Source organism: Haematobia irritans, chromosome 2 (assembly GCF_050003625.1).
Source record: "Haematobia irritans isolate KBUSLIRL chromosome 2, ASM5000362v1, whole genome shotgun sequence".
In the NCBI taxonomy this organism is placed as follows: domain Eukaryota; kingdom Metazoa; phylum Arthropoda; class Insecta; order Diptera; family Muscidae; genus Haematobia; species Haematobia irritans.
Genome location: NC_134398.1, coordinates 4207049 through 4234859, shown reverse-complemented (window position 1 = coordinate 4234859; position 27811 = coordinate 4207049). Strand labels below are relative to the sequence as shown.

Below are 27811 nucleotides of genomic sequence, written 5' to 3'. Positions count from 1 at the left end.
AAAAATTCTTTAAAATTATTGTTATTGTCTTTAAATTTGTTGCCTTTTGGCATTTTGACTATAAAGCAAAAAATCGTTCAAAAATAGGACATGTTTTTCAGCACTTTATTTTATAGACATATATTGAATTTTGAACTGTAAAATGTGTCTTATTAAAGGCCTAAAGTCAGAAAATAATAGTGTTTGATATAAACGAAATAGACTTTGTTGTTGTTTCAAAAATAACTTTTTTTTTTATTTGGTCATAAAAGTTTAAAATTTTCGAAGCAATTCAAAAAACTCTAATAAAAGAAAAACGTTTTCGGTACACGTTTTCCAAACGTTTTTTTTCTTTGCGTGTAGAAGACGCATTTCTTTAATATAAAGTTTTTTTCCTTGTCAAAAAGACAATAAACTTTTCAATGAAGTCGTATTGTCCTTATAATTAAGTGATTTCACTTAAAAATGGATATCATAACAGGAAAGAAAAAATTTTTGGGTTAAGGTCAACTTAACTCTAATAATTCATAAACATTCTTTAAAATTAATTTAATTGTTTTTAAATTTGTTGTCTTTTTGCATCTTGACTAAAAAGCAAAAAATCGTTCAAAAATACGACATGTTTTTCAGCACTTTATTTTATAGACATAGCATAATTTCTACCGGAGCTCGAGTCTGACATAAAGGACTTTGATAGCATATGAAGAAAAAAGGCTGAAAAAAAACGAAAAATTAAAATTTCCTTCCTAGAAGCAAGTACACAAAACCCAAATTTAAAAGAGAATTGTGTTTTAAAAGTATCCTTACTTGTATTCTCCGCTTCTTTGGCTCGGTATCAATACCAAAATTGTTAAAGACAAAATCTTTGGAAGCGGGCATGTTTTTTTTCGATGTACTTAAAATAAAAATAAAAATTGGGAGATAGTATTATTTTTGAAAAATTTAACCATCTGGTTGTGCATTGACCTCGACTGTATATAAAACCTATTTACACTTCAACATTTATTTTTTTAAGTGTATGTGTTAATTTTGATTTGAGACACTACGATGTTGTGCATACTGGCAGTACCAATTTTCTCTCAAAATTGGATAATAATTTAATTTCATTCATTATTCTCCAGAGTAATACATACAAAGCCATGTCTGACCCAATTAACAATATATTACAGATTTATGTTGTTATCAAATAACTTCATTGTAATAGAATTATTTACAAAAAAATATTAAAGAAAATTATAAAAATTTAATATATAATAATAAATAAATAAAAAATTAAAAAAATCTGAATTAACATAAAATCTCCAAATTAAAAAAAAAAAAAAAAAAAACTAAAAAAAACTAAAAAAACTGTGACTCCTCAGTCTACAATAATAAAGAAATAAACAAGTAACGAAAGTCTAAAGTCGGGATGGGCCGACTATATTATACCCTATACCACTTTGTAGATCTAAATTTTCGATACCATATCACATCCGTCAAATGTGTTGGGAGCTATATAAAAGGTTTGTCCCAAATACATACATTTAAATATCACTCGATCTGGACAGAATTTGATAGACTTCTACAAAATCTATAGACTCAAAATTTAAGTCGGCTAATGGACTAGGGTGGAACACAATGTTAGTAAAAAATAAAAAAAATATGGGAAACGTTTAAATCTGAAGCAATTTTAAGGAAACTTCGAAAAAGTTTATTTATGATTTATTGCTCGATATATATGTATTAGAAGTTTAGGAAAATTAGAGTCATTTTTACAACTTTTCGACTAAGCAGTGGCGATTTTACAAAGAAAATGTTGGTATTTTGACAATTTTTGTCGAAATCAGAAAAAAATGTATATGGGAGCTCTATATAAATCTGAACCGATTTCAACCAAATTTGGCACGCATAGTAACAATGCTAATTCTACTCCCTGTGCAAAATTTCAACTAAATCGGAGTTAAAAATTGGCCTCTGTGGTCATATGAGTGTAAATCGGGCGAAAGCTATATATGGGAGCTATATTTAAATCTGAACCGATTTCAACCAAATTTGGCACGCATAGCAACAATGCTAATTCTACCCAATGTGCAAAATTTCAACTAAATCGGAGTTAAAAATTGGCCTCTGTGGTCATATGAGTGTAAATCGAGCGAAAGCTATATATGGGAGATGTATCTAAATCTGAACCGATTTCAACCAAATTTGGCACGCATAGCTACAATGCTAATTCTACTCCCTGTGAAAAATTTCAACTAAATCGGAGCAAAAAATTGGCCTCTGTGGTCATATGAGTGTAAATCGGGCGAAAACTATATATGGGAGGTATATCTAAATCTGAACCGATTTCAACCAAATTTGGTACGCATAGTTACAATGCTAATTCTACTCCCTGTGCAAAATTTCAACCAAATTGGGGTAAAACTCTGGCTTCTGGGACCGTATTAGTCCATACCGGGCGAAAGATATATATGGTAGCTATATCTAAATCTGAACCGATTTCAATAAAATTTGGCACACTTGACTATAGTACTAATTGTTCTTCTTGTGCAAAATTTTAAGCAAATTAGGTTAAAACTCTGGCTTCTGGGGCCATATAAGTCAATATCGGGCGAAATATATATATGGGAGCTATATCTAAATCTGAACCGATTTCTTCCAAAATCGATAGGGATCTATTCCGAGCCAAAACACATACATGTGCCAAATTTGAAGTCGATTGGGCTATATCGACTCAGGATCCCACCCTTAGCATTTTTGCCAAAGACACCATGTGTCTATCTCGTCTCCTTCTGGGTGTTGCAAACATATGCACTAACTTATAATACCCTGTTCCACAGTGTGGCGCAGGGTATAAAAACTAACAAAAATTGTGACTCCCCAGTCTACAATAATAAAGAAATAAAAAAATATGTGTAACTAAATATATGATCAAAATATAATATTTGTTTATAATATGCACGTGGCCTTATCTTACCATACATACGATCACACTGGGCAAATATTTGACAGAAACCAAAAAACAAATTTTCCCATAGTCAAAGCAGTGAACCCTGTTATCTCATATTGGACATCAGTATAGGAGTGTTTTGCAAAAACGATATGCAGATAATTCTCCTGGAAAATGTTTGACACATAAACAAAATAATTTTTGGATTCAATCAGGAAATTAATTGATCCAATCGATTTTTAATTGAAACGTCTTCAATCATAGAAATGATAGTATCACCAATAATCGATTTTTAATTGAAACGTCTTCAATCATAGAAATGATAGTATCACCAATCGCCAAAGTCAATTAAAAAATTAATTGACATCATTAATGCTTGTGATAGATTTTAGTCTTAATTAAAAAATTTTTTCAGTAAATTAAATTTTTAATTGAATATTTTCGAAAATTCATTTAAAATTTTAATTGGAAATATTTTGGTGAACAATTTTTCTGTGCCTAATTAAATCATACTATTATATATGACCCAGCAAGGTATTAATTATCCGTGAGTGTAAAGATTAATTTTGCGCAAAATATATTTTAATTAATCTAAGTGGTTTTTAATTATTTTATTCGTTTATTTCTTGTTTCCCCATCCAAGGTTTCCTTAAGCATGGATGAAGCCTTGCTAGGTGAAGGTGATGAAAATGACGATGACGATAATGGCGATGTTGATGCAGACGATAATGATTCTGATATTGATGACTATGCTGATGATACATTCTTCAATAATCAACCAATTTATTTACATCATAGAATGAGTAGATTCCATCACGAAGAACCCGATGGTCCTCAAATGATGCTGTTGCAATCGTCGACACGTTATAATTCAGATGAAGCTATGCCTTCGGAACCAACGTAAGTAACGAAATTTTTGGGCAAAAACTTTTTTTTGGAAATTCATCTTAGAAATGTACTGGTATTGATTTAACTTTGCGATTGTAATGAAATTGGAGTCGTCAAATTTAAGTTAAACAATCAGCCATCTATTTTAGACCTAAAAAAAAATAATTGTGGGCAAAAGTTTGTGTACTCATAAAAAAAACAAGTAACGGCCGGGCCGAATCTTAAATACCCACCACCATGACTCAAATATAATAGTTTACTTTGAAAACTCTTCGTCGTAGCGGGTTTCTTCACAATATATAGAATTTTAGGGGGTTTGATGACAAATTTTCTCCCAAGCAAATCAGTTCAACCAGATTCTACCAATGAAGACTAGACCACATTCTGGATTTATGAGAACCAATTTTGTTTGAGTTTTAGAGAAATCATAAACATATTGTGTATATGATGAAATAACGCCTAGATTTGAAATCTTAAATCTGTAGATTTTCCGCCATTATTTAAATTAATACGATGAGTAAAATCTTACTTTCAGTTTCAAGCAATTTTTATGATCAGTGCGCCTGTTATACCCTGAAAGAAGTGTTTTCTGAGGAACGAAATTTTAGACAAGCATAGTATTCTTTTGACACAAATTTTAGAGACATTCGTTGAATCGCTTATCAAAATTTCTCGTAAGATTGCTCTAAACGTAAATACTTTATACGAAAGGGGAATTTCGTTTGTCTAAAATTTCATTCCGGAAGAAAATATTTTTTTCTTTGGATGTACCCTCAAGAAGTTAAATCGGTCTATATCGATGCCTTACCAAACGGACCGGTAAAAATAAATAGAGATTTTTGAGGGTCTACAATTCCAATATATTTACATTTTTGTGCAAATCGGATAAAAAATACGATTTCTATAAGGAGTGAAATCTGGAAATCGGTCTATGTGGAGGCTATACTATGTTAAAACATGGGTCGACACACACCACATTCGACTGACCTATTTGAGGTCAGCCGTATTCCAGAACTCCTAGAAATAAATTCGGGAGTTAGGTCTATATGGGGGCTATACCAAAACATGGACCAATACTCACCACCTCTTAATGTTCCTCTAGAATTCCACTTTCACACGATTTTGGTGAAAACTACGAATTCTAGAAGCCCAAGAAGAAAAATCGGGAGATATAGACTGCTATATAGGGGCTATACCAAAACTTGGACCGATACGGACCATTTTCGACACACCTCTTTAAGGTCCTAAAATACATCTAGATTTCTAATTTCTGGCAAATTGGATAAAAACTACGGATTCTAGAAGTCCCAGGAATAATGTCGAGAGAAAGGTCTATATGGGGGCTATACCAAAATTTGGACCGATACGGACCATTTTCGACACACCTCTTTATGGTCCTAAAATACCTCTAGATTTCTAATTTCTGGCAAATTGGATAAAAACTACGGATTCTAAAAGCCCCAGGAATAAAGTCGGGAGATAGGTTTATATGGGGGCTATACCAAAACATTAACCGATAGGCACCATTTGCGACACACCCATTTGTGATCTTAAAACACCTCTAGATTTTCAATTTCAAGCAAATCGGCTAGAAAATATAGTCTCTAGACGCCCAAGAAGTAAAATCGGGAGATCGGTCTATATGGGGGTTATACCAAAAAATGGACCGATATATCTCAATTTCGGCACACCTATTTATGGTCCCAAAATACCTCTAGATTTCCAATTTCAGGCAAATCGGATAATAAATACAACCCAAGAATAAAAATCGGGAGATCGGTTTATATGGGGGCTAACCAAAACATGGACCGATAAGGATCATTTTCGACACCCCTCTTTATGTTCCCAAAATACCTCTAGATTTCCAATTTTAGGCAAAGCGGATAGTAAATACAGTTTCTAGAAGCCCAAGAAGTAAAATCGGGAGATCGGTTTATATGGGGGCTATACCAAAACATGGACCGATGGGCACCATTTTCGGCACACCTTTTTATGGTCCTAAAATACCTGTAGATTTTCATTTTCAGGCCAATTGGATAAAAACCACGGTTTTTATAAGCCCAAGGCCTCAAGTCGGTTTACATGGGGACTATATTAAAACTTGGACCGATATAGCTCATCTTCGAATTTGACCTGTCTGCAAACAAAAAACGAATCTGTGCCAAATTTCAGGACGATAGCGCCATTATTGTAGGCTGTAGCGTGATTACAATAGACAGGCAGATAGACAGACGGGCAGATGGACATGCTTATATCGTCTTAGAATTTCTCCCTGATATATATATATATATATATATATATATATATATATATATATATATATATATATATATATATATATATATATATATATATATATATATATATATATATATATATATATATATATATATATATATATATATATATATATATATATATATATTCTTGATATACTTTATATAGTCGGAAATCGATATTTCGATGTGTTACACACGGAATGACAAAATTATTATACCCCCATCACCATTTTATGGTGGTGGGTATAAAAAAAAAGAAGTGAAGCCTCCACGGCCCTAAATCCAATTTAATTTTAATTTAGTTCTTATCCATCATTATGTTTTAGTTACAAATTTTCCAATATTAAAAAGTTTTCATGACTTAATAATTTTTCTGTGCTTTAGTTAAATGAACATAAATAATTAAATAAAGATTTATTAAATTCGTGTTTCCACCAAATCGGCGTTTGTAATACTTAGTTAAACTTTTCCAAAAATTAACCTAAATTTTTCTTCCAAATGGCTTCACTGATTTTTTTATTATCCCTTGCTCGGTACCATGGTGCGTATACGCTCTACAAATAAAATCTCTATTAAATCGAGTACTTATACGTCCCATGGTACCGTTGATTTTTTGTGTGTGTGTTTCCAAGTAAAATTATTTGAGTGATTGAATAAATCCCAATGACCATTGTTACAAACCAATACAAATATTTGTTAGCTTTTCTAGAAATTCCAACTGTAATTACATTCACATTCATTTACTTCACTTCACTTTGCACATTCAGTTCAATTACATTCCGGTCTCAAACTCAAACTGAATTGTCAAGGCTTGTTTTCATAGCAATTGAGGTCAATTGTTCGATTTTTCTTTGTGTGTGTGTGTGTGTGGGGGTGGATGTATGAATGAGCGTAGTTATTTATTTCGACAGTTAAAGTGCCATGAAAATGGTCAAGTTATCCATTAACTCAACGACAGGTGGTCTGACACTTTTTCAATGGCTGCCATTGCCTTAGGGCTGAAAAATCATTAGCCCAACTTCCTTTGCCCAATGACAACAATCAACTTGATGTCATTAAGAATGGAAAATAAGTAAAAGTAATTCAGGTAATCAAGCATAATTAGAACTAAGTGTCTTAATGTCATTACATCGAGATTTATAAGGAGGTAAATGAAAAAAAAAAAATGCCTTCTTGTTAGTAAGAGTATTTCCTAAAGTTATAGCCTAACGGATTCAATAGCGTATGAGAAAGTTTTTTAAATTCTATTGTAAGACTGCGTTTTTTGTTACACATATAAAGGAAAATCTTAAATATCTCCCAAGAGATGATCGAATTTTAGTCGGAGAGAATTCCCAAAGGAAAATAAAATGGGAATGGGTCATTGTTTAAATTTAAATTTATATTTAACTAGCGTAACCCGGCCCGATTTGCTGCGCCTCCCGAAGCATATTTTCGTTAACTTAGTCAACCATATCCTTCGATCTGAAAACAAATTCGAAAAGATTTTAACTCTTTTAAAGAGTAGGATCAGGGAAAGTCTGGCACAAAAACTGAAGTACTGAATAATCACTCCATGGTTTCCGCACACGTGTACATTTCAAAAATTCAAGAAAATCGGACTACTTGTTTTTTCGTTTATATACAGAAATAGGGCGGTTATACAAATTTAAAACGGACCTGCTTAACAAAAGTCGGCTAGAAAGTATTCCCTTTTCAACCAATTTTTTGTATCTTAATTGCTTTGTATTCAAATCGTTGGATAATCTTCTACATTTCCTGTGACTTTCAGGCGTGGTTTGTCAACGGGAGGTATACTTCTCCTCAACATACTGTCCAATAAATCGGAAAAAGTAAATGTAAATACTTAAAAATTGACCATATTAACATTTGTTAAAGTGTTGGACATGGAGAACATGCCTTTCTCAAACATATGCCGGAAAATGAAGCACCCTCTACGTTGCCTGTGAACTTCATGTAAATTTAAGTTTTCCACTTAAAAAAGTCTTGCAGAAGCCTGTGGAAAAATCATAAAATTATGTGCCGAGTTCTCATTTATCGACAATCCTCTACTTTATATTTTCAAAAGGGAACACACCTCCTTCGCTCCTCCCCGACCAGATCTCGTAAATATACACACACTATATTAATTTCCAAAACTACCCAACTTCACTATTCCCCTTCCCCATCCAGAAATCGAAAAATCATGTACCCTGTATAAATTTAATCATCTTCTCCCAATTTCATGCAAATCGCAGAAGGTTAGATTTTGCAGAAGCCTGTGGAAAAATCATAAAATTATGTACCGAGTTCCCATTTATCTACAAAAGGGAACCCACCTCCTTTGCTCCTCCCCGACCAGATCTCGTAAATACACGTACCCTATATTCATTTTACAAACTACCCAACTTCACTATTCTCCTTCCCCAACCAGAAATCGAAAAATCATGCACGCTGTATAAATTTAATCATCTTCTCTCAATTTCAAGCAAATCGGATAAGGTTAAATTTTGCTCTATTTTTTGTAAAGGGACGTCACGTTCTCTGCAAATTGCAAGACAATCTGTAAACTTTCCTTCAAGTTTAATAGTGTGGGCAAGGAGATGGTTCCCATCCAAATACCCAAAAATCAAGCACACCATATTGATTTCATAACCTTCCCCTACGGCCTTTGTAAATTTGAAGTAAAATCGAGAATTCTACTTTTTTTCAGTTTTAGAGGAGGTCTCCCTCCCCGTCCCAATATCGAAAAATGATATAGCATAAATTGTGTAAACATTAATTTTTAAACAGCAGGGCCAGGGGAGGCCTCTCTTCCCTTCCGATTATCATAAAATCAGATATCCATTATAATAATATAACCTGCTTCACATCCTCTGTAAATTTCAAATTAAATTGGAAAATTTTAATTTTTCCAGGGCATGTACTTGAAGAGAGATGAGGTCTGTCTGTGCCCTTTTATTTTTACCCAAACAAATATTAAAAAATCATATACCTCATATACATTTCATAATCCCCGACTTATTTTTATATATTAGATTTCCTTATAAATGTATAGCAATCACTTCAACATAAATTCTGTTCTAACATGCCCACAAAATCCGCAGTTAGGGAGTCAATGTTCTCTTGATAAAGATGAATTTATTCACTTCAGTATCAATATATGGAGCGCTTCTTTAAATATGCAATAAATTGGGACATCTGAATTAAAAAGAAGCGCTTTATTTGCAACGCTTAGTAAGCAGTAGCAGCTCCACAAAAATTTGCCGCAAGCAGAACTTTTTGCCCGATTCCATGTTGAGCCCAATGACAAGGGGCTCCTTCTTATAGCCGAGTCCGAACGGCGTTCCACATTCCAGTGAGAGAAGCTTTGGAACCCTCAGAAATGTTACCAGCATTACTGAGGTGGGATAATCCACCGCTGATAAACGTTTTGGTGTTCGGTCGTAGCAGGAATCGAACCCACGACCTTGTGTATGCAAGGCGGGCATGCTAACCATTGCACTACGGTGGCTCCCAAGGTAGGTTATGGAGGATGAGACCAGCCCGTAGCAAAAAGAGCTACCTCCCACTTAGACCATATTGATCCATTGTGTTTCCTCATAGTTGTTCTTCTTCGTCCTCATCAATCATTTTAGTTTGCAGGCGAGTTCAAAAGAAAGGTTTCCTAGCTCTTCCATCCCGAGGCCTTGACGAAGGCAAGTATATCCTTCATGTTGCAATTCCGTACATCTGTTATATCCTGAAAGCAAAAGGAGACCAGTATCTTGTTTCTTCTAAAGGATAATGCTAGAAACTGGCACAGAAAATGGAAGGAGTCTTCTGTTGCTCCTGGGTCCAGACACCATCTAAAGGGTGATACGGTCAAAATTTGGTCAAGGGAAAACGCGTGTAAATCGGTGAAATCGTTTATGTATAAAAATCAAATTAAATTTCTTTTTCAAGTTCAATTAGTATAAAACTCAGGAAAAATATTCAGTTAAGCTTTCGCTTTTCCAAATCCGAATTGCCGGGCCTCACGCTTGACACCTGCCATCAGATTTTGTACAGCCACCTTGTCCACCTTCTTCGCCGCAGAAAGCCAGTTTGCCTTGAGCTGCTGCTCGTCCATAGCAGTTTTTTGGTCTTCTTTAGGTTCCGCTTGACAATAGCCCAGTATTTCTCAATTGGGCGGAGCTCTGGCGTGTTGGGAGGGTTCTTGTCCTTGGGAACCACCTGCACGTTGTTGGCGGCGTACCACTCCATGGCCTTTTTACCGTAATGGCAAGATGCCAAATCCGGCCAAATCAGTACGGAACAACCGTGTTTCTTCAGGAAAGGCAGCAGACGTTTATTCAAACACTCTTTCACGTAAATTTCTTGGTTGACAGTCCCGGAAGCTATGAAAATGCTGCTTTTCAAGGCACAGGTACAGATGGCTTGCCAAACCAGATATTTCTTTGCGAACTTTGACAGTTTTATGTGCTTGAAAATATCTGCTACCTTTCCCCTTCCTTTTGCCGTATAAAACTCCTGTCCTGGAAGCTGCTTATAGTCGGCTTTGACGTAGGTTTCGTTGCCATTACCACGCAGTCAAACTTCGTCAGCATCGTCGTGTACAGCCTCCGGGATCGCGCTTTGGCCGTCGTATTTTGTTTATCATCGCGATTTGGAGTCACTACCTTCTTGTAAGTCGATAGTCCGGCTCGTTTTTTGGTCGATGCACGGTTGTAGACGATACACGCAGCTTATTTGCGGCATCTCGGAGAGAGAGGTTAGGGTTTCGCTTGAAACTACCGGAAACTCTCTTTGTCGTCTCAGCGGCTTACGGTTTTCGATTTCCCCCCGATCCAGACTTCCTGGCTGTCGACAAACGTTCCCCAAACACTTTAATTATATTTGTAATGGTTGATTTGGAAACTTTTAGCGATTTTGCCAGCTTTGCGTGCGAGTAGCTCGGATTTTCGCGATGCGCGAGCAAAAATTTTATACGCTGCTCTTCTTGCTTGCACGGCATTTTGACAACTGAAGAGTGAATTCCAAAATCAAAATAGGAGCAATATTCTACACACACACCTTCAAAATTAGGGGTGTTCAGGTTTTTTAAATGCAAAATTGAAAGAAATACGTCAAGTTTATATTGACCAAATTTTGACCGTATCACCCTTTACAAATATCGTCAGTCATTAAGCCAATCCTTAGCATGTGTTTTCCAAGTGTGTTGTGTGCTGTTATGATGCCTATCAGTACTCACAGATCATCTCTGCGAGTCGCCATCAGAAAATCAGAGGTCTTACGGCTCTTCTCGTCACATATCAGTTTGGTTTGCTCGTAGGTCGCAGAGAAAGCCCAACGTTTCTTCCATAAATCATCGTATCTGACATTGATCCTTTAAGTATCTAACGATAGCGGAGAAGACATCTGTAACGATGTTGTTCGTCCCGCGTGCGCCTACTTTAGCCAACACATCCGCCTCCTTATTTCACATTAATCCATAGTGTCCAGGTACCCAACACAGTGTGATATTATGCTGTTCAGTGAGAGCTCTAAGATCTCTACGACAGCGGCTGTCTACCTTCGACGTTATGTTCGGATTTCCTAAGATCTTTATCGCTTCCTGACTCTCGACGAAGAAGCTCATATCGCTCCTGAATATCGGCCTCATCAACAGTAGTTCCGCAGCTTTCGCAATGGCAAATACCTCCGCCTGAAAGATGCTGCATCCGTCATCCATCTTGTATGAATCTCTGACACCCAACTCTTCGCAGTAGATACTACTGCCGGTGCCCTCATCCATTTTCGAGACATCACTATAAATATTCAGGTCTGCAAAATGTATGCGTCCCCTCTCCATTCCTCTACATTTGGTATAATCGATCTCAGCTGTCCCTCATATACATGCTGAGTCGCCATAAAGTCCATCCTAACCCTCTAATGTCCCATTTTTTGCCATATGATTAAATTTTCAATGTTAACGACACAAAAGCAAGAGAACTAAGCAAGAAAAAATTATACCGTAAAATTCAGCATATGCTGGAAAGGCTCTTGAATAGTTTCAAATACGATTTGTTTTTATTTTGCCCATTTTTGTTGTCTTAATGTGTGTTTTACTAAAAGCTTCTATTAAATGAAGGCCGCCAAAAGGCGGGCTTAGGCATTAGAGGTTTAATATCTCGCCCAACTGAAGCAACGTGTTCCGTGTGTCTGCTTACCGCCTTTTCGAGCGAGTCCAGGCTCTTCAGCCTCATGAGTATAATCTCCGCAGTTCTTCTGATATGCAGATCCAGCGGGGTGACTCTCATCAGTACCTCTAGTGCTGCTGTGGCCGTAGCCACAGGTCTCACAACTGCCTTGAACAGCCAGTGAAAGAGGCAGGGCTTCATTCCCCAACGTCCCCCAACCAGCCTTTCACTCGCATACAGTGCCGCGTAGGTCTTCTTCAGTCTCACTGCGGTATTCTCCAGCCAGTTTAGTCTGGAGTCTAGGACAACTCCTAAGTATTTTGAAAGACTCAATCTCGTCCCTTCAATTTGTGGGTTATTTTTCTCCTTCTAGTGAAGAGCACTAGCTCCTTTTTCCTTGGGTTAACATCCGTACCGTCTTGCCCACTCTGATAAAATTTGTTGGGCCTCACTCATTATAACCGAGAACGTGTTCTGATGTCATTTGGCAATGCCTGCTGCTATTATGCTGCTATATCACTCGCATACGCCACTTTTGAAAATTTCAAAAAAGTTTAAAAGTTCACTTTTTGATTCTGATTTCAACTGGATGAATGGACGGATCAGAATCAGAATTTCACTAATAATCTCTGCAGTTCTTCTGATATGCAGATCCAGCGGGGTGACTCCCATCAGTACCTCTAGTGCTGCTGTGGCCGTAGCCACAGGTCTCACAACTGCCGTGAACAGCCAGTGAAAGAGGCAGGGCTTCATTCCCCAACGTCCCCCAACCAGCCTTTGACACGCATACAGTGCCGCGTAGGTCTTCTTCAGTCTCACTGCCGTATTCTTCAGCCAGTTCAGTCTGGAGACTAGGACAACTCCTAAGTACTCAGCCGATTTTGAAAGACTCAATCTTGTCCCTTGAATTTGTGGGTTATTTCTCTCCCCCTAGTGAAGAGCACTTGCTCCGTTTTCCTTGGGTTAACACCCAATCCGTACCGCCTTGCTCAATCGGATAAAATTTGTAGGGCCTCACTCATTATAACCGAGATCGTGTCCAGAAATTTGCCTGATGCCATTATGACAATATCATCCGCATACGAAACTTGTGAAAATTTCGAAAAGTTTAAAAGTTAACTTTTGATTCTGATTTCAAACGGATGAATGGACGGATCAGAGTCAGAATTTCACTAATCCCAAAAATATATATCATTTATGGGGGTCTGAGACCCATATTTCGATGCTTTCAAAATTAAATGACAATGGTAATAAACTCCCCATCCTGTGATGGAGGGTATAATAATTGGTCCTTATCTGATGTTAATTGTGTTCCCCATACTGGTCTTTTTGTGTGAATTTTTTATACGAACTATTAGAGACTTGGTACTGGGCGTTTGAATCCAGCAAGCAGGCCAGCACAGAACATTCTATTATTAGATAGTCATCCTAGAGGCCCATTTCTTTATCGAATGTTTAAGGGTGTTAATATTTGGAATTCCCTGATAGTTGATTCCATTTAAAAAAATATTCTTAAATTTTCAAGCATAACTATAACTATGCTTGAATGTTTCTCTTATGAAAACGAAATAAAAAACCAAATTTATGTTCGTTGATTAAAATATAACGGAAATGTTTATATATGGCAAGCCAAGAAAATACAAAACCAGCCAACACCAAATGTCCACCGTGTGGGAATCCACATAGTTGGCCTCATCATTCGTTTGCTTGATTCTTTGTTTCATAGACAAAAATGGCCTGTCGAGGCTTTGCTACAATATTCTCTTTTTTATATGACATAAAAGCCAAACGAACATAAAATGATGCCAGGGAGACGCGTCTCCATGGCAGCCATAAGATGGGAAGGACTATTTATTTAAATCCACCATGCTAGTTTACCAGTGTTCATGATAGAGACACACACATACACACTTGCACAGACATCAGTACAATTCCAACGGCTTTTTGGCCAAATAAAGTTGTGATTTGTGATAGAGCAAATTCATGTGACCTCCCATGGCAATGGCAGAGGAGTCACATAAGGAAATTATGTGAAATATTTATTACTCCATCAAAATTGAATTTATGAGGATAATTTAAAGCCATCTATAGTCATGGAGCTAAAATTTGTTGCATTTCCTTTTAATGCCATACAGGTTTATTAAGGATCCTGAATGGTCACCGTGCAGTGTCACCTGTGGTGTGGGTATACGACGACGGACCTACAAATGCAAACTCTTTCTACAGTACTCCCGTACATTGGCCACCATCAACGATACCATGTGTGAGGGTAAAAAGCCGCACGATGAGGTGGAACGTTGTGTGGAGGACCCATGTGTAATGCCTTCACATGGATTTGAGGATCAATATCATCGAGATTCAATAAAGGTGGGTGTCTCCGAACCTGGAAAAACGTATGTGTGGCGTGAACAGGGCTATACCTCCTGCAGTGGCAGTTGCTTGGGTGGCATTGAGGAGCTCATCATCAATTGTGTGCGAGAGGATAATGGTCGTGTGGTTTCACCATTCCTATGTGCCCCAGAAACTAAGCCAGAGGCTCGCATTAGAACCTGTAATGATAGGCCTTGTCCGCCTCGTTGGAATTACACGGAATTCACGCCATGTTCCAAATCATGTGGCATAGGCATAAAGACCCGTGAAGTCCAATGTGTTCATGAGGTAACCAGGGGTGGCGACAATGCCATGGTGGTGCCCAATAGTATGTGTCCCCAGCCTCCGCCAGCAGATCGTCAGTATTGTAATGTCCTTGATTGTCCAGTGCGTTGGGAGGTTGGTGAATGGTCAAAATGTTCTCACACATGTGGCTATGGCATTAAGGAACGCAAAGTGGAATGCAAACAGATTATGGCCCAAGAGCATAAATTGGAAAGACCCGAAACAATGTGTTCCAGTGGTAAGCCCCCGGAGAAGAAACCCTGCAACATAAGACCCTGTCCTGCCGAAGAACCTAAACCCGTCATAGAAGTCAGTAATACCACACATATACAACATGATCCGAAAAAATCGAAAATCACATTGAATATAGGAGGAGCTGGTGTGGTATTCTTTGGTACCCAAGTAAAAATTAAATGTACCGTTAAGGGTTTCGATCGTACCAAAATCAAATGGAATTTGGATAATAAACCTTTGGAAAAATCCCGTAAATACAAAATGTCCAAGAAGGGAGCTTTGCATATAGCGAATATTACTTTTCGAGATGCTGGTGTCTATTCTTGTCATGCTGGACCCAGTAGTGCAGAAATAACAATAGATGTGAAAGCTAAACCGGGACAAAGGCAAGCTGAATTAGAATTGCAAGGTGAGTACACAGACACAAAATCACCAAAATATTTCCAATTAAAAAGTTAATTGAAGTTGAAATTTTTTTTCACTTAATATATTAATTGATACAATGAACTTTTTAATTATGATAGAAACATTAAGTTAAGTCAATGATTGACAATTTTAAAATATTTAATTAAAAAATTAATTGATACAATTAACTTTCAGTTAAAACAAAGTGATGATTTTTTTTTTAATTTTTGATTTAATCAAGAATTTTTTTTATGCCCAATTAAAACAATTAGGTTAGGTTAGGTTAGGTGGCAGCCCGATGTATCAGGCTCACTTAGACTATTCAGTCCATTCTGATACCACAATGGTGAACTTCTCTCTTATCACTGAGTGCTACCCGATTCCATGTTAAGTTCAATGACAAAGGACCTCCTTTTTATAGCCGAGTCCGAACGGCGATCCACATTGCAGTGAAACCACTTAGAGAAGCTTTGAAACTCTCTGAAATGTCATCAGCATTACTGAGGTGGGATAATCCACAGCTGAAAAACTTTTTGGTGTTCGGTCGAAGCAGCAATCGAACCCACGACCTTGTGTATGCAAGGCGGGCATGCTAACCATTGCACCACGGTGGTTGATATGATCATTTTCTTGATTGAAGACATTTCAATTAAAAAATTAATTGGATCAATTAATTTCGTGATTGAATCAGATTTTTTTGTGTGTAGCGATGACGAAGAAATTGGAAATAAAAAAAATTTTAAAATCTGATTTTGTTAAATTTATTTATTTATATTTTGTGTTTTTTTTTTCTTGAATACAGAACGTCTCCACCGTGAAGGTAGTGAAACAGAACACTTAGAAGCTGCGGAGATAACTGCCATGGCAAATGGGTAAGTAATTGAGTTAACCAAAAAAATTAAAATTTCACTTCAATAAATTATTCCAAGTTTCAAGCTGAAAGCTTCTATTATAAAGTTCTCCTATTTCTGTAGTCGAAATACAAAGAAAATCATTGAATTTTCCATAAAATATATTAGCAAATCACTTTTAACAAAATATCCTCATCTACTTTGGTTCAATGGTCTTTCATTTTACTACCATTTGGCCTAATTGCAGCACGCAAACCACACGTCAAAAGCAGCTATCAAATACGAGAGAACAAAACCAACGAAAAAAATCCAATGGCAAACAGCAGAATGGTGGTGATGGCAGTATTACGGGTGATGAGGTAAGTTTTTCAAATTCAAATTATCCTTCATACCATCAGAATTTCTATTAGAGAATAAAGAAAGAAGTTAAAATAATCAATGTTGTATAGTTAGAGGCTTAATGACAGAGATAAATCGAAATTTTGTGGATTAATTTTTAACAGCAAAAAGCAATAAGTCACTTGCTAAAGAAAAATATTTCGACCATTGTGGTTTGATTCAAAATATGCATTCTGACTTGATTTAACCATGTCAATTCATTCAGTCAGTTCGAAATTCCATCTCAACTGAAAATTACAAATCTGCCAGAATTTCAGGGTAAGAAAAAAAAACAAATTCAATAGAATGTGAATATACAGGGTGACTGATAAGTACTGCAACAAAGTAAAGGTCTATATTTTTTAATTCTTTAAGGATTTCGCGTTTATCTCAATGAGATGGTATCTCTTTTTTATAAACGAGTCCAAATGGTGTTTTATTGTTCATACCTGAATGGCTTTAAAACAGACGCATTTTTCCATAATGTTGTACCAATTATAGTGATCTGCTTATATTACGAACAAGTTTTTTATCAATACAATATTGATTTTTTTTTTTCAAATCTGGAATTTTTGATATTGTTACCCTTGTTTTAGTCCACACTCTATATACCTGGAAGGCTTCACTGAGCCTCCATAATTTTGTAAAACTGAGAGATTATTTCTTTAAAAATATCGCATACACTTCAAAATAAATGTTTAGGAATCATTTTGTATTAATTAAGTTAACAAATTAAGTACATAGTTCCAAGTTAGGAACCACCTTCCAGTTTTCAAGAAAATCTGACAAGGAGGATGCGACCCTCTCACGGTTGCCGAAGATGTTAGAATTCGACTAAAAATGGTAGGCTTTTTATTGTTTGGTAGATTGGTTGAATTGTTGAGATTTTAGTAGATTTTGCAAAATATTCCTCTACAATAAAGAGGCACTTCATAAATTTTCCATAGGAATAAAATTTTAACAAAATTTTCTATAGGAATAAAATTTTTGACAATTTTTTTTTTTTTTTAAATAAAATTAAAAAAACAAAATCTATAGAAATAAAACTTTGAGAAAATTTTCTATAGAAATAAAATTTTGATAAAAATTTCCATAAAAATAAAATTAAAAAAATCTATAGAAATAAAATGTTGATAAAATTTTGTCCAAAAAAATTTTTTTGATACAATTTTCTATAAAGATAGAATGTTGACAAAATTTTTTATAGGAATAAAATTTGTACAAAATTTTATACAGAAGTAAAATTTTGACGAAATTTTCCATATAAATAACATTTTGACAAAACTTTCTATAGAAATAAAATTATGACAAATTTTTTTAGAAATAAAATTTTGACAAAATTTTCTACAGAAATAAAATTTTGACAAAATTTTCTATAGCAATAAAATTTTGACAAAATTTTCTATAGAAATAAAATTTTGACAAAATTTTCTACAGAAATAAAATTTTGACAAAATTTTCTACAGAATTAAAATGTCGACAAAATTTTCTATAGGAATAAAATTTTAACAAAATTTTCTATAAGAATAAAATTTTTACAGCATTTTCTATAGAAATAAAATTTTTACAAAATTGTCTATAGAAATAAAATTAAGAAAAAGTCTATAGAAATAAAATGTTGACAAAATTTTGTACAAAAATAAATTTTGATAAAATTTTCTATAGAAATAAAATTTCGACAAAAATTTTCTATAGAAAGAAAATTTCGACAAAATTTTCTATGGAAATAACATTTTGACAAAATTTTCTATGGAAATAAAATTTTGACAAAAGTTTCTACGGAAATAGAATTTTAACAACATTTTCTATAGAAACAAAATGCGGAGGATGCGCCTCTCTCACGGTTGCCGCAGTTGGTAGAATTCGACTAAAATGGTAGACTTTTTATTGTTTGGTAGAATTCTTGAAGTCTTGGTAGATTTTTGAAATATATTCCTATACAATAAAGAGACACTTCATAAATTCTTTATAGGAATACATTTTTGACAAAATTTTCTACAGGATTAAAATTTTGACAATTTTTTTTTTAAAGAATAAAATTAAAAAAAAGTCTATAGGAATAAAATTTTAACAAAATTTTCTATAGGAATAAAATTTTGAGAAAATTTTCTATGAAATAAAATTTTGGCAAGAACCTGTGGGAATAAAATGTTGACAAAATTTTCTATAGAAATAAAATTTTGACAAAATTTTCTATAGAAATAAAATCTTGAGAAAATTTTCTATGAAATAAAATTTTGGCAAAAACCTGTGGGAATAAAATGTTGACAAAATTTTCTATAGAAATAAAATGTTGACAAAATTTTCTATAGAAATAAAATCTTGAAAAAATTTTCTACAGAATTAAAATGGTGACAAAATTTTCTATAGGAATAAAATTTTAACAAAATTTTCTATAGGAATAAAATTTTAACAAAATTTTCTATAGGAATAAAATTTTGAAAAAATTTTCTATAGGAATAAAATTTTAACAAAATTTTCTATAGAAATAAAATTTTAACAAAATTTTCTATAGGAATAAAATTTTGATAAAATTTTCTATGAAATAAAATTTTGACAAAAATCCTGTGGGAATAAAATGTTGACAAAATTTTCTATAGAAATAAAATTTTGACAAAATTTGCTATAGAAATAAAATTTTGACAAAATTTTCTATGGAAATAAAATTTTGACAAAATTTTCTATAGGAATAAAATTTTAACAAAATTTTCTATAGGAATAAAATTTTGACAAAATTTTGTATAGGAATAAAATTTTAACAAAATTTTCAATAGAAATAAAATTTTGACAAAATTTTCTATAGAAATAAAATTTTGACAAAATTGTCTGTAGAAATAAAATTAAAAAATTAGAAATAAAATTTTGACAAAATTTTCTATAGAAATAAAATTTTGACAAAATTGTCTGTAGAAATAAAATTAAAAAAAATCTATAGAAGTAAAATGTTGACAACATTTTGTATAAAAATAAATTTTGATAAAATTTTCTATAGAAATAAAATTTCGACAAAAATTTTCTATAGAAAGAAAATTTCGACAAAATTTTCTATGGAAATAACATTTTGACAAAATTTGCTATAGAAATAAAATCTTGAAAAAATTTTCTACAGAATTAAAATGTTGACAAAATTTTCTATAGGAATAAAATTTTAGCAAACTTTTCTATAGGAATAAAATTTTAACAGAATTTTCTATAGGAATAAAATTTTAACAAAATTTTCTATAGGAATAAAATTTTAACAAAATTTTCTATAGGAATAAAATTTTGACAAAATTGTCTATAGAAATAAAATTAAAAAAAATCTATATAAATAAAATGTTGACAAAATTTTGTACAAAAAAAAATAAAATTTTATATGGAAATAAAATTTTGACAAAATTTTATATGGAAATAAAATTTTGACAAAATTTTATATGGAAATAAAATTTTGACAAAATTTTCTATGGAAATAAAATTTTGACAAAATTTTCTATGGAAATAAAATTTTGACAAAATTTTCTATAGGAATAAAATTTTAAGAACACTTTCTATAGAAATAAAATTTTGACAAAATTTTCTATAGAAATAAAATTTTGAAAAAATTTTCTATAGAAATAAAATTTTGACAAAATTTTCTGTAGAAATAAAATGTTGACAAAATTTTGTATAAAAATAAATTTTGATAAAATTTTCTATAAGGATGGAATGTTGACAAAATTTTTTATAGGAATGAAATTTCGACAAAATTTTCTATTGAAGTAAAATTTTGACAAAATTTTCTTTAGAAATAAAATTTTGACAGAATTTTCTATAGAAATATAATTTTAACAAAATTTTCTATAGAAATAAAATTAAAAAAATTGTTGACAAAATTTTGTACAAAACTAAATTTTGATAAAATTTTCTATAGAAGTAAAATTTTGACAAAATGTTCTGTTGAAATAAAATTTTGACAAAATTTTCAATAGAAATATAATTTTAACAGAATTTTCTATAAGAATAAAATGTTGACAAAATTTTTTATAGGAATAAAATTGTGTCAAAATTTTATTTCTTCAGAAAATTTTGTCAAAATTTTACTTCTATAGCAAATTTTATCAACATTTATTTTTGTACAAAATTTTGTCAACATTTTTTTTAGAAATTCCATCCTTATAGAAATAAAATTAAAAAAAAGATGTTGTCAAAATTTTGTACAAAAATATATAAAATTTTCTATAGAAGTAAAATTTTGACAAAATTTTCTGTAGAAATATAATTTTAACAAAATTTTCTATAAGAATAAAATGTTGACAAAATTTTTTATAGGAATCACATTTTGGCAAAATTTGCTATAGAAATAAAATTTTGACAACATTTTCTGTAGAAATAACATTTTATTTTGGTAGTTTTTTGTTAAAATGTTCTCCAAATGTTGGTAGATTATTTTTGGCTCGAATGGCAACCGTGGCCACTCTCTGACCGTGTACAATGTATTAATTTAAACACTATCTCCCACGGGAGAATTTTAGATTTTTTTAAAAAGAAAGGTAGGTAGTGGACATATTGCCTAGAGCCCAACCTCAACCTTCCCTGAAAATTTCACACAAATAGGTAACTTTGCTTAAGTTTTCAAAATGTCGGGCCAAATATCGGAAAAAGCAGCGAATCTTCGTATAGGGGCCCCACCAAGAAATTCCTGGATTTTTTAAGCGAATCAGATACCCTAGGTCCAATATTCAAAAAGTCGGACAAGGGTAGGTCCCCATCCAAATATCAAAAACTTAAATACCCAATAGTCATTTTATAACCTCCCCTCACGTCCTCTCAAAAATTTAAAGTAAATAGGATCCCTTTAGATTACTTAAAAAATCGGGTAAAGGAGAGGTCCCTCTATCTGACCAAATATCGAAAAATAAATAATCTAATCTTCGTGTAATGGACAAACCCTGAAAATTTCAAGGAAATTGGAGAACTTATATCCAATGTTCAAAAAGTCAAAACAGCCCTTTAACTTCTATAAATTATTTAGTTTTTTATTTAATTTATTATTAAAAGAAAGTAATAATTTAATATTTAACACCATTAAATGCTTGGTTTCATTTCTCTACTTGGTTTTTGTTTTGTCTTTCTTTGTTCGTCTATCCTTTTGTATTATTACAACATTTTTTTTTGTAATCTTATTTAGCATTCACATTTAATTCAACAGGCCCAGGATGGTTTTTCACAGTCAAGTGCCAACAGTGGTGGGAGTAGCCATCACAGTAGGAGTATCCTCTCGGTTCTGCCTTGTTTGCATAGTCTAACCAGTAAATTACAGGTGAGTTGAAAAAAATTAATATAAATACATTTACGAAAAGAATTATATTAGAAAAAAAAAAAAAATACTACAATGACGGAATAGTTTTGGAATTTATGGTTGTAAAGTGAAATTTAAAAAAAATATTTTATCCCTTTCAAGCTTTCATTTAAATTCACTTTTGGAATTTTAATAAAACCCTTCCCCTTATTTTTCCAACTAGGTTTCGAATTTCTCAAATAGTCTCTAAACCATTTGAGGTTAGTCAGGATATCCAGCATGTATCAAACGTGCTCGTAATGACATCTAACAGTGATAAGTTCCTGACAAGTTTCCTCATTATGAGCGCCCTAGTCTCTAGTGGCACTTGAGTACAACCTCATTTTCCCACGATGAGGTTGCTTGTTGACTTACCGATGATAGAGTTCCTGGACGTGAATGCTCATGCAAAGTCACTTTAGTCACCATAGACTACTCGACTCCTTAGACATGCACACAAATAATGTGAGTGCCAGTGGTGGTGTTTTCGGTGTTGCATTTTTTTCTGTGGTTAGTTTAGGTAAAAAATACGTACACCTGATTATGTGGGAGTCGTTGTGGATGGGCACTTGTAACTGCCAACGTTGATGGAGCAGCACTTGTTGATTGTTAAGAGACATTAGGAGGTTTTTTTGTGGAAGTCATTTAAATTCATTAGAATTGAAATGTGATAGAATACCATAAGATTTTATACCAAGGAAAAATATTCAGGAACAAGCAAATTTGATTCCTTTGTGAAATTTGAAGAAAACAGCGAAACTGAGTTTTTGTTGAGTTTATCAGGGCTGGGATTGAAAATGATATTCAAGGAAAAATGTTATTTTTTTTTAAATTAATTCTTGGATCAGTGAAAGGTTCTCTGTATTATTATATAAATATATTTATATTTCTGCAATGTTTACAGCAACTTAAAGAAATCATCTCGTCTAAGAAAAATGGAATTAAATCGTGATTTTTTTCCTTGCGATTATTTTATACAAATTTCAACGTGGATTAACTCAAATGTTTGTCATTTGTTACTTCAAGATCGTCATGTGACCTATTAATTGACATACCTTAGGCATTAGCGGGATCAGCATACATTCAATTTTGCATGGAAATGTGACCGTCAAAAAATTTCTTCAAAACTAAAAGTCGGTCAAAAATTGATTGCGGTTTCTTGTGAGAAATTTTAATTTTAATTGGGGATTTTTGGGGACGATATTGGGACGCTCCTAATTTGGAGAAAAGAGCCAGAAAAATACTGGTAACACCGGTTCATTATGACAAGCAAGTGGCCACAATGACCACGTTCAGAGGACTATAACCTTTTTGAGAAATTTCAAATTGCAATGCGGCTGACCTATGTTCACGATTGCCTCACGAAGCATTGAGATCTTGAATCGATACTAGGCCTAGAGCTTTCTTCCTTTCCAATGGAAAACATCGCAGGGTGATAAATCGCAAGATATCGCCCAGAAAAAAATTTGGCAGTTGTTCTAAAGGCACAATTTTATAAGCACTTCCAAAATTGTTCTCCTAAAGATGGGAAGTTCTTTTAAACCATTTTTTGTAACACGATTTTTTCATATATCGAATGAGTAATTTTTTTTTTCAAATAAATGAAGAAAAGAGTAAAAATTAATAAAATGGTACAAATTATTAAATTTTTTTTTCAAAAATTCGTCAAATCCATTCTAGAACAAGTAAGTAAAGTCTAAAGTCGGGCGGGGCCGACTATATTATACCCTTCACCCCTATGTAGGCCAACATTTGTGTTACAATCTCAACTACTTCACATTTACTGGAAGCTATATAAAGGAGACAAATTTTTTACTTCTACAAAATCTCTAGAATTAAAATTTAAATCGGCTAACGCTATCCAGTTAATTGGAGGAAACTTCCATTGAAAATGGGTCTAAAATGTGTAACAGTCTACCATATTTCCCCAACTCTGGTGTACATATATATGGGAGCTATATATAATCTGAACCAATTTTGACTAAATTTGACATGTATAGTTAGAATAATAATTCTGCTATCTATGCGAAATTTCACGTAAATGGGAGTATAACTTTGGCCCCCCTGATCATTAGAGTGCAAATCGCACGGAAGGTGTATATGGGAGCCATATCTAAATCTGAACCGATTTCAACCAAATTTGGCACAATTACTGATACTACTAAACGTACTCCTTGTGCGGAATTTGAAGCAAATCACGGCAAAACCCTGGATTTTGAAATCGGACGAAAGATATATATGGGAGCTATATCTAAATCTGAATCGATTTTAAACATATTAGCACATACAATAGTATCGTTAAAAGTACCGCTTGTGCAAAATTTGAAGTAAGACAGGGCAAAACTCTGGCTTTTGAGATCATATAAGTCCAAATCGGGCAAAAGATATATATGTGAGCTATATCTAAATCTGAACCGAATTTAACAAAATTTGACACACTTAACGATACTATTAAACGTACCCTTTGCACAAAATTTGAAGCAAATCACGGCAAAACTCTGGCTTTTGTGGCCACATAAGTTCAAATCAGACGAAAGATATATATGAGAGCTATATCTAAATTTGAACCGATTTCAATCAACTTTACCAAGCATTGGTAGAATGTCAATTCAACCCTCTGTACAAAAGTTCACGAAGATCGGTAGTAAACTTTGGTCTCTGTGGTCATATGAGTCTAAATCGGACGAAAGTTATATATGGGAGCTATATCTAAATCTGAACCGATTTGGCTGATATTTCGCAAGATTTTCGAGATTCATAAAATATTTAGATGTACGGTATATGACCAAATCGGGGATAAATATATATGGCAGCTATATATAAATCTGAACCGATTTTTTCCAAAACCAATAGCGATTGTCTCTGTCCCAAGAAACGGCCCTATGCCAAATTTGAGGACAATCGGTTTTAAATTGCGAGCTGTACTTTGTGCACAAAATTACATATACAGACAGACGGACGGACAGACAGACAGACGGACATCGCTAAATCGACTCAGAATTTAATTCTAAGCCGATCGGTATACTAAAAGATGGTTCTATGACCACTATTTCTTGGCGTTACATACAAATGCACAAACTTATTTTACCCTGTACCACAGTAGTGATGAAGGGTATAAAAATTGCGAATTTTTGAAAATATTTGAGATCAAATATTTCAGTTAGTAGTTAGAATGCATTGAAAATCATAAAATTATAAAAATTATTCATTTGACAAAATATTGCAAAATTTTTTAATTTACTTCCAAAAACCCCATATCGCATCGCACCTTAAGAATTGATGCAAATTCATTGCAATGGCTGTTGAAATGATGGACATCCGTCGGACGAAATTTTAGATAATTTTTATTATTTATTTAAGGGAAATAGAACTCGTCGGTACACAGAAAAAAAATCCACGAAATTTTTCCAATTAAAATTTTAATTGAGTTTTAAAAAATATTCAATTAAAAATTTAATTGATTCCACAATTTTTTTTATTGAAACAAAAATTAATAGTATCAATTAATTTTTTAATTGGATCAATTAATTGTTTAACTGACCTCCAATTAATTTTTTTTATTGATACTATCAATTTCTGTGATTGAAGACATTTCAATTAAAAAATTAAGTGGATCAATTAATTTCCTTAATTAATAAAAAAAACATTTTTTTGTGTGTAACAATCCTTGATATGGTTATGAAAATTTCTTCTTTATTTTTCCATGATATGTTCCTTTGTTTTGAGTACCGCATGTCTCATAAAAATCTCTCCTATGAATATAATTCACCTTGCTGATATTCTGACAGCCATTGCGAAGTTTCATGAATTTGTGGATATTTATTATGGAAATTTGGATTCATTTCGAATTCATAAAATATAAAATACTGTCATATCACTTCAGATAATATTTCTTTTTGTTTTTTTTTTTTTGCAATTAAATGGGTAAATTTTACTCTGAATTCTGTCAAACATTTGCATTCGTTTCCATTTAGGTGTGAACAAAAATGCCGTTTTTCATTTTTCCCCTAAAATTGAAAACAAAAACTGAATGGAAAAAAGCAAATAAACATTAGTTAGTTGCGGTTGCCATGAAACACGTTGCTTTTATTATGGCTTATTTAGAAAGTGGCCCGAGGCTAATTGGAACATGATGTGTTGGTGAGCTTTCATATGACTAAATTTCATGACACAATAGACTAAGTCCATATTTTATATAAAACAACTAACAACTGATAAAACAAAATAGATCAACATTTTTTTGAATTCATATAGATCTCAGCCGTTAGAATGTTTTTGCATCTTTTTTTTTTGGAAACCCTCCTATACCTGTGTGTCGATTTAACCTAGAATGGAATCATCGTTGCTACCGTTGTTATGTATAGATGTGTACCTTAGGATTTATCCAAAAATATCCATTAGTTTTGCGTCCACCAGCAATCACTCACTGGTCAACGGTTGTCATCAAAATTCTGTTTCAAACATCATCCTTAGTTTTCTTTGATAGTCAGACAGCAAAGCTGTTGTTTTTGAAGGCAAATAAAATTCATGATTTTCAAAAAATTTCCAAATTTTAAAGCCTATTTGTTTTCATCTATAAAATTAAATCTATTTAGAAATATATAGGACCAATTAGTGAGTGCTGTATTTTCTATTAAAATGTTCAATGTTCAATCTTTGATCGATTAGCATAATTAGGCCTTTATCAATCAAGCCATTATCCTTGGAAATGAGGAAAGACATTATTGGGAATTTATTTTTTAATGGCAAACGATTTGAGATATATTTGCGAATATAAGGAATATATGGGATGAAAAAAAAATTAAAATATGTGAGTACTGATTGACTGAATCAGACAAATAAATATTTTTTTCTATTCTATTCTATTTCTATTTGCTTATGAATCATGGTATTGTAATGAGAATGAAAAGTTCAAATTTTTGACTTTTTAGAATTTTGTAAAAATCCATTTTTGCAAAAGCCGATTAGCTACCTTTTTTTGAATTGGAAAATTCGATTATCAACTTTATAAAAATTTTCGAAAACTTGCCTTGTGCAAAACATGTCTTTAAGATTTATTGAAAATTTATAAAAAATATATATATATTTTTTTTCTACTTTTTAAAAATTTAAAAAATCTTTTTTTGATGTCGCGTCTGCCGAAATTTGGATTTTAAAAAATTCTCCTTTCAATTGAAAGTTGACGTTGACGTAAGCAAATTTTTGTCATTATCAAAAATCGAAATGCTAATTTGACTAGATTTTCCCAAGCCGATTCGATTTTGAAACTTGCAGACGATATAGTCTTTTTATACAAAGAGTTAGTCGATCAGTCGAAATGTGGAATAGTGTATCCCCATTGCAGATCCCACATACACGCAAAAAAAATTGAACCCTATATTTCAATAATTCTATTTTAGTTCATGGAATTATGACGTTCTAAGAAAGTGTCCATGACTTTTATAATTTTTTTGCGTACTTTAGTTAAATTAACTATTATACACAAATGAAGCATAAAGATTAAAAAAATTCGTGTTTCCCACAAAATAGTTCAGAATTTCTTAAAGTTTGTAATATTTACCAATTATGCGCCCATCTTGAACTTCACATGGCACTAAAGACGTTTTTGCTTTTTTTAAATCAAATTGTTTTGTCCTTCAAACTACGAAATTTTCTTTAATAAGTGAAAAATGATAAAAATTAAAAAAAATATATTTACTTATTTTTGTTAAATCCTCGTGGCATCTGTATTTTTAATACAGTTTAGTTAAAATTTTCTAAAATTACCTAAAATTTTC

The 27811-nt window shown here is 32.8% G+C and overlaps 1 protein-coding gene across 2 annotated transcripts in view; it reads left to right on the top strand.

Annotated features, from left to right (window-relative positions):
* LOC142223294 (ADAMTS-like protein 1) overlaps positions 1-27811 on the top strand; it is a 129867-nt gene that overhangs the window by 93633 nt on the left and 8423 nt on the right. The window contains exons 11-15 of one of the 2 annotated variants that reach the window (XM_075293162.1): positions 3552-3808; positions 14351-15513; positions 16312-16381; positions 16608-16719; positions 21906-22016. In XM_075293162.1, the coding sequence (XP_075149277.1) occupies positions 3552-3808; positions 14351-15513; positions 16312-16381; positions 16608-16719; positions 21906-22016 (1713 nt within the window). Of the gene's footprint in view, positions 1-3551; positions 3809-14350; positions 15514-16311; positions 16382-16607; positions 16720-21884; positions 22017-27811 lie in introns of both variants that reach the window. The other variant, XM_075293160.1, reaches the window with a different exon arrangement.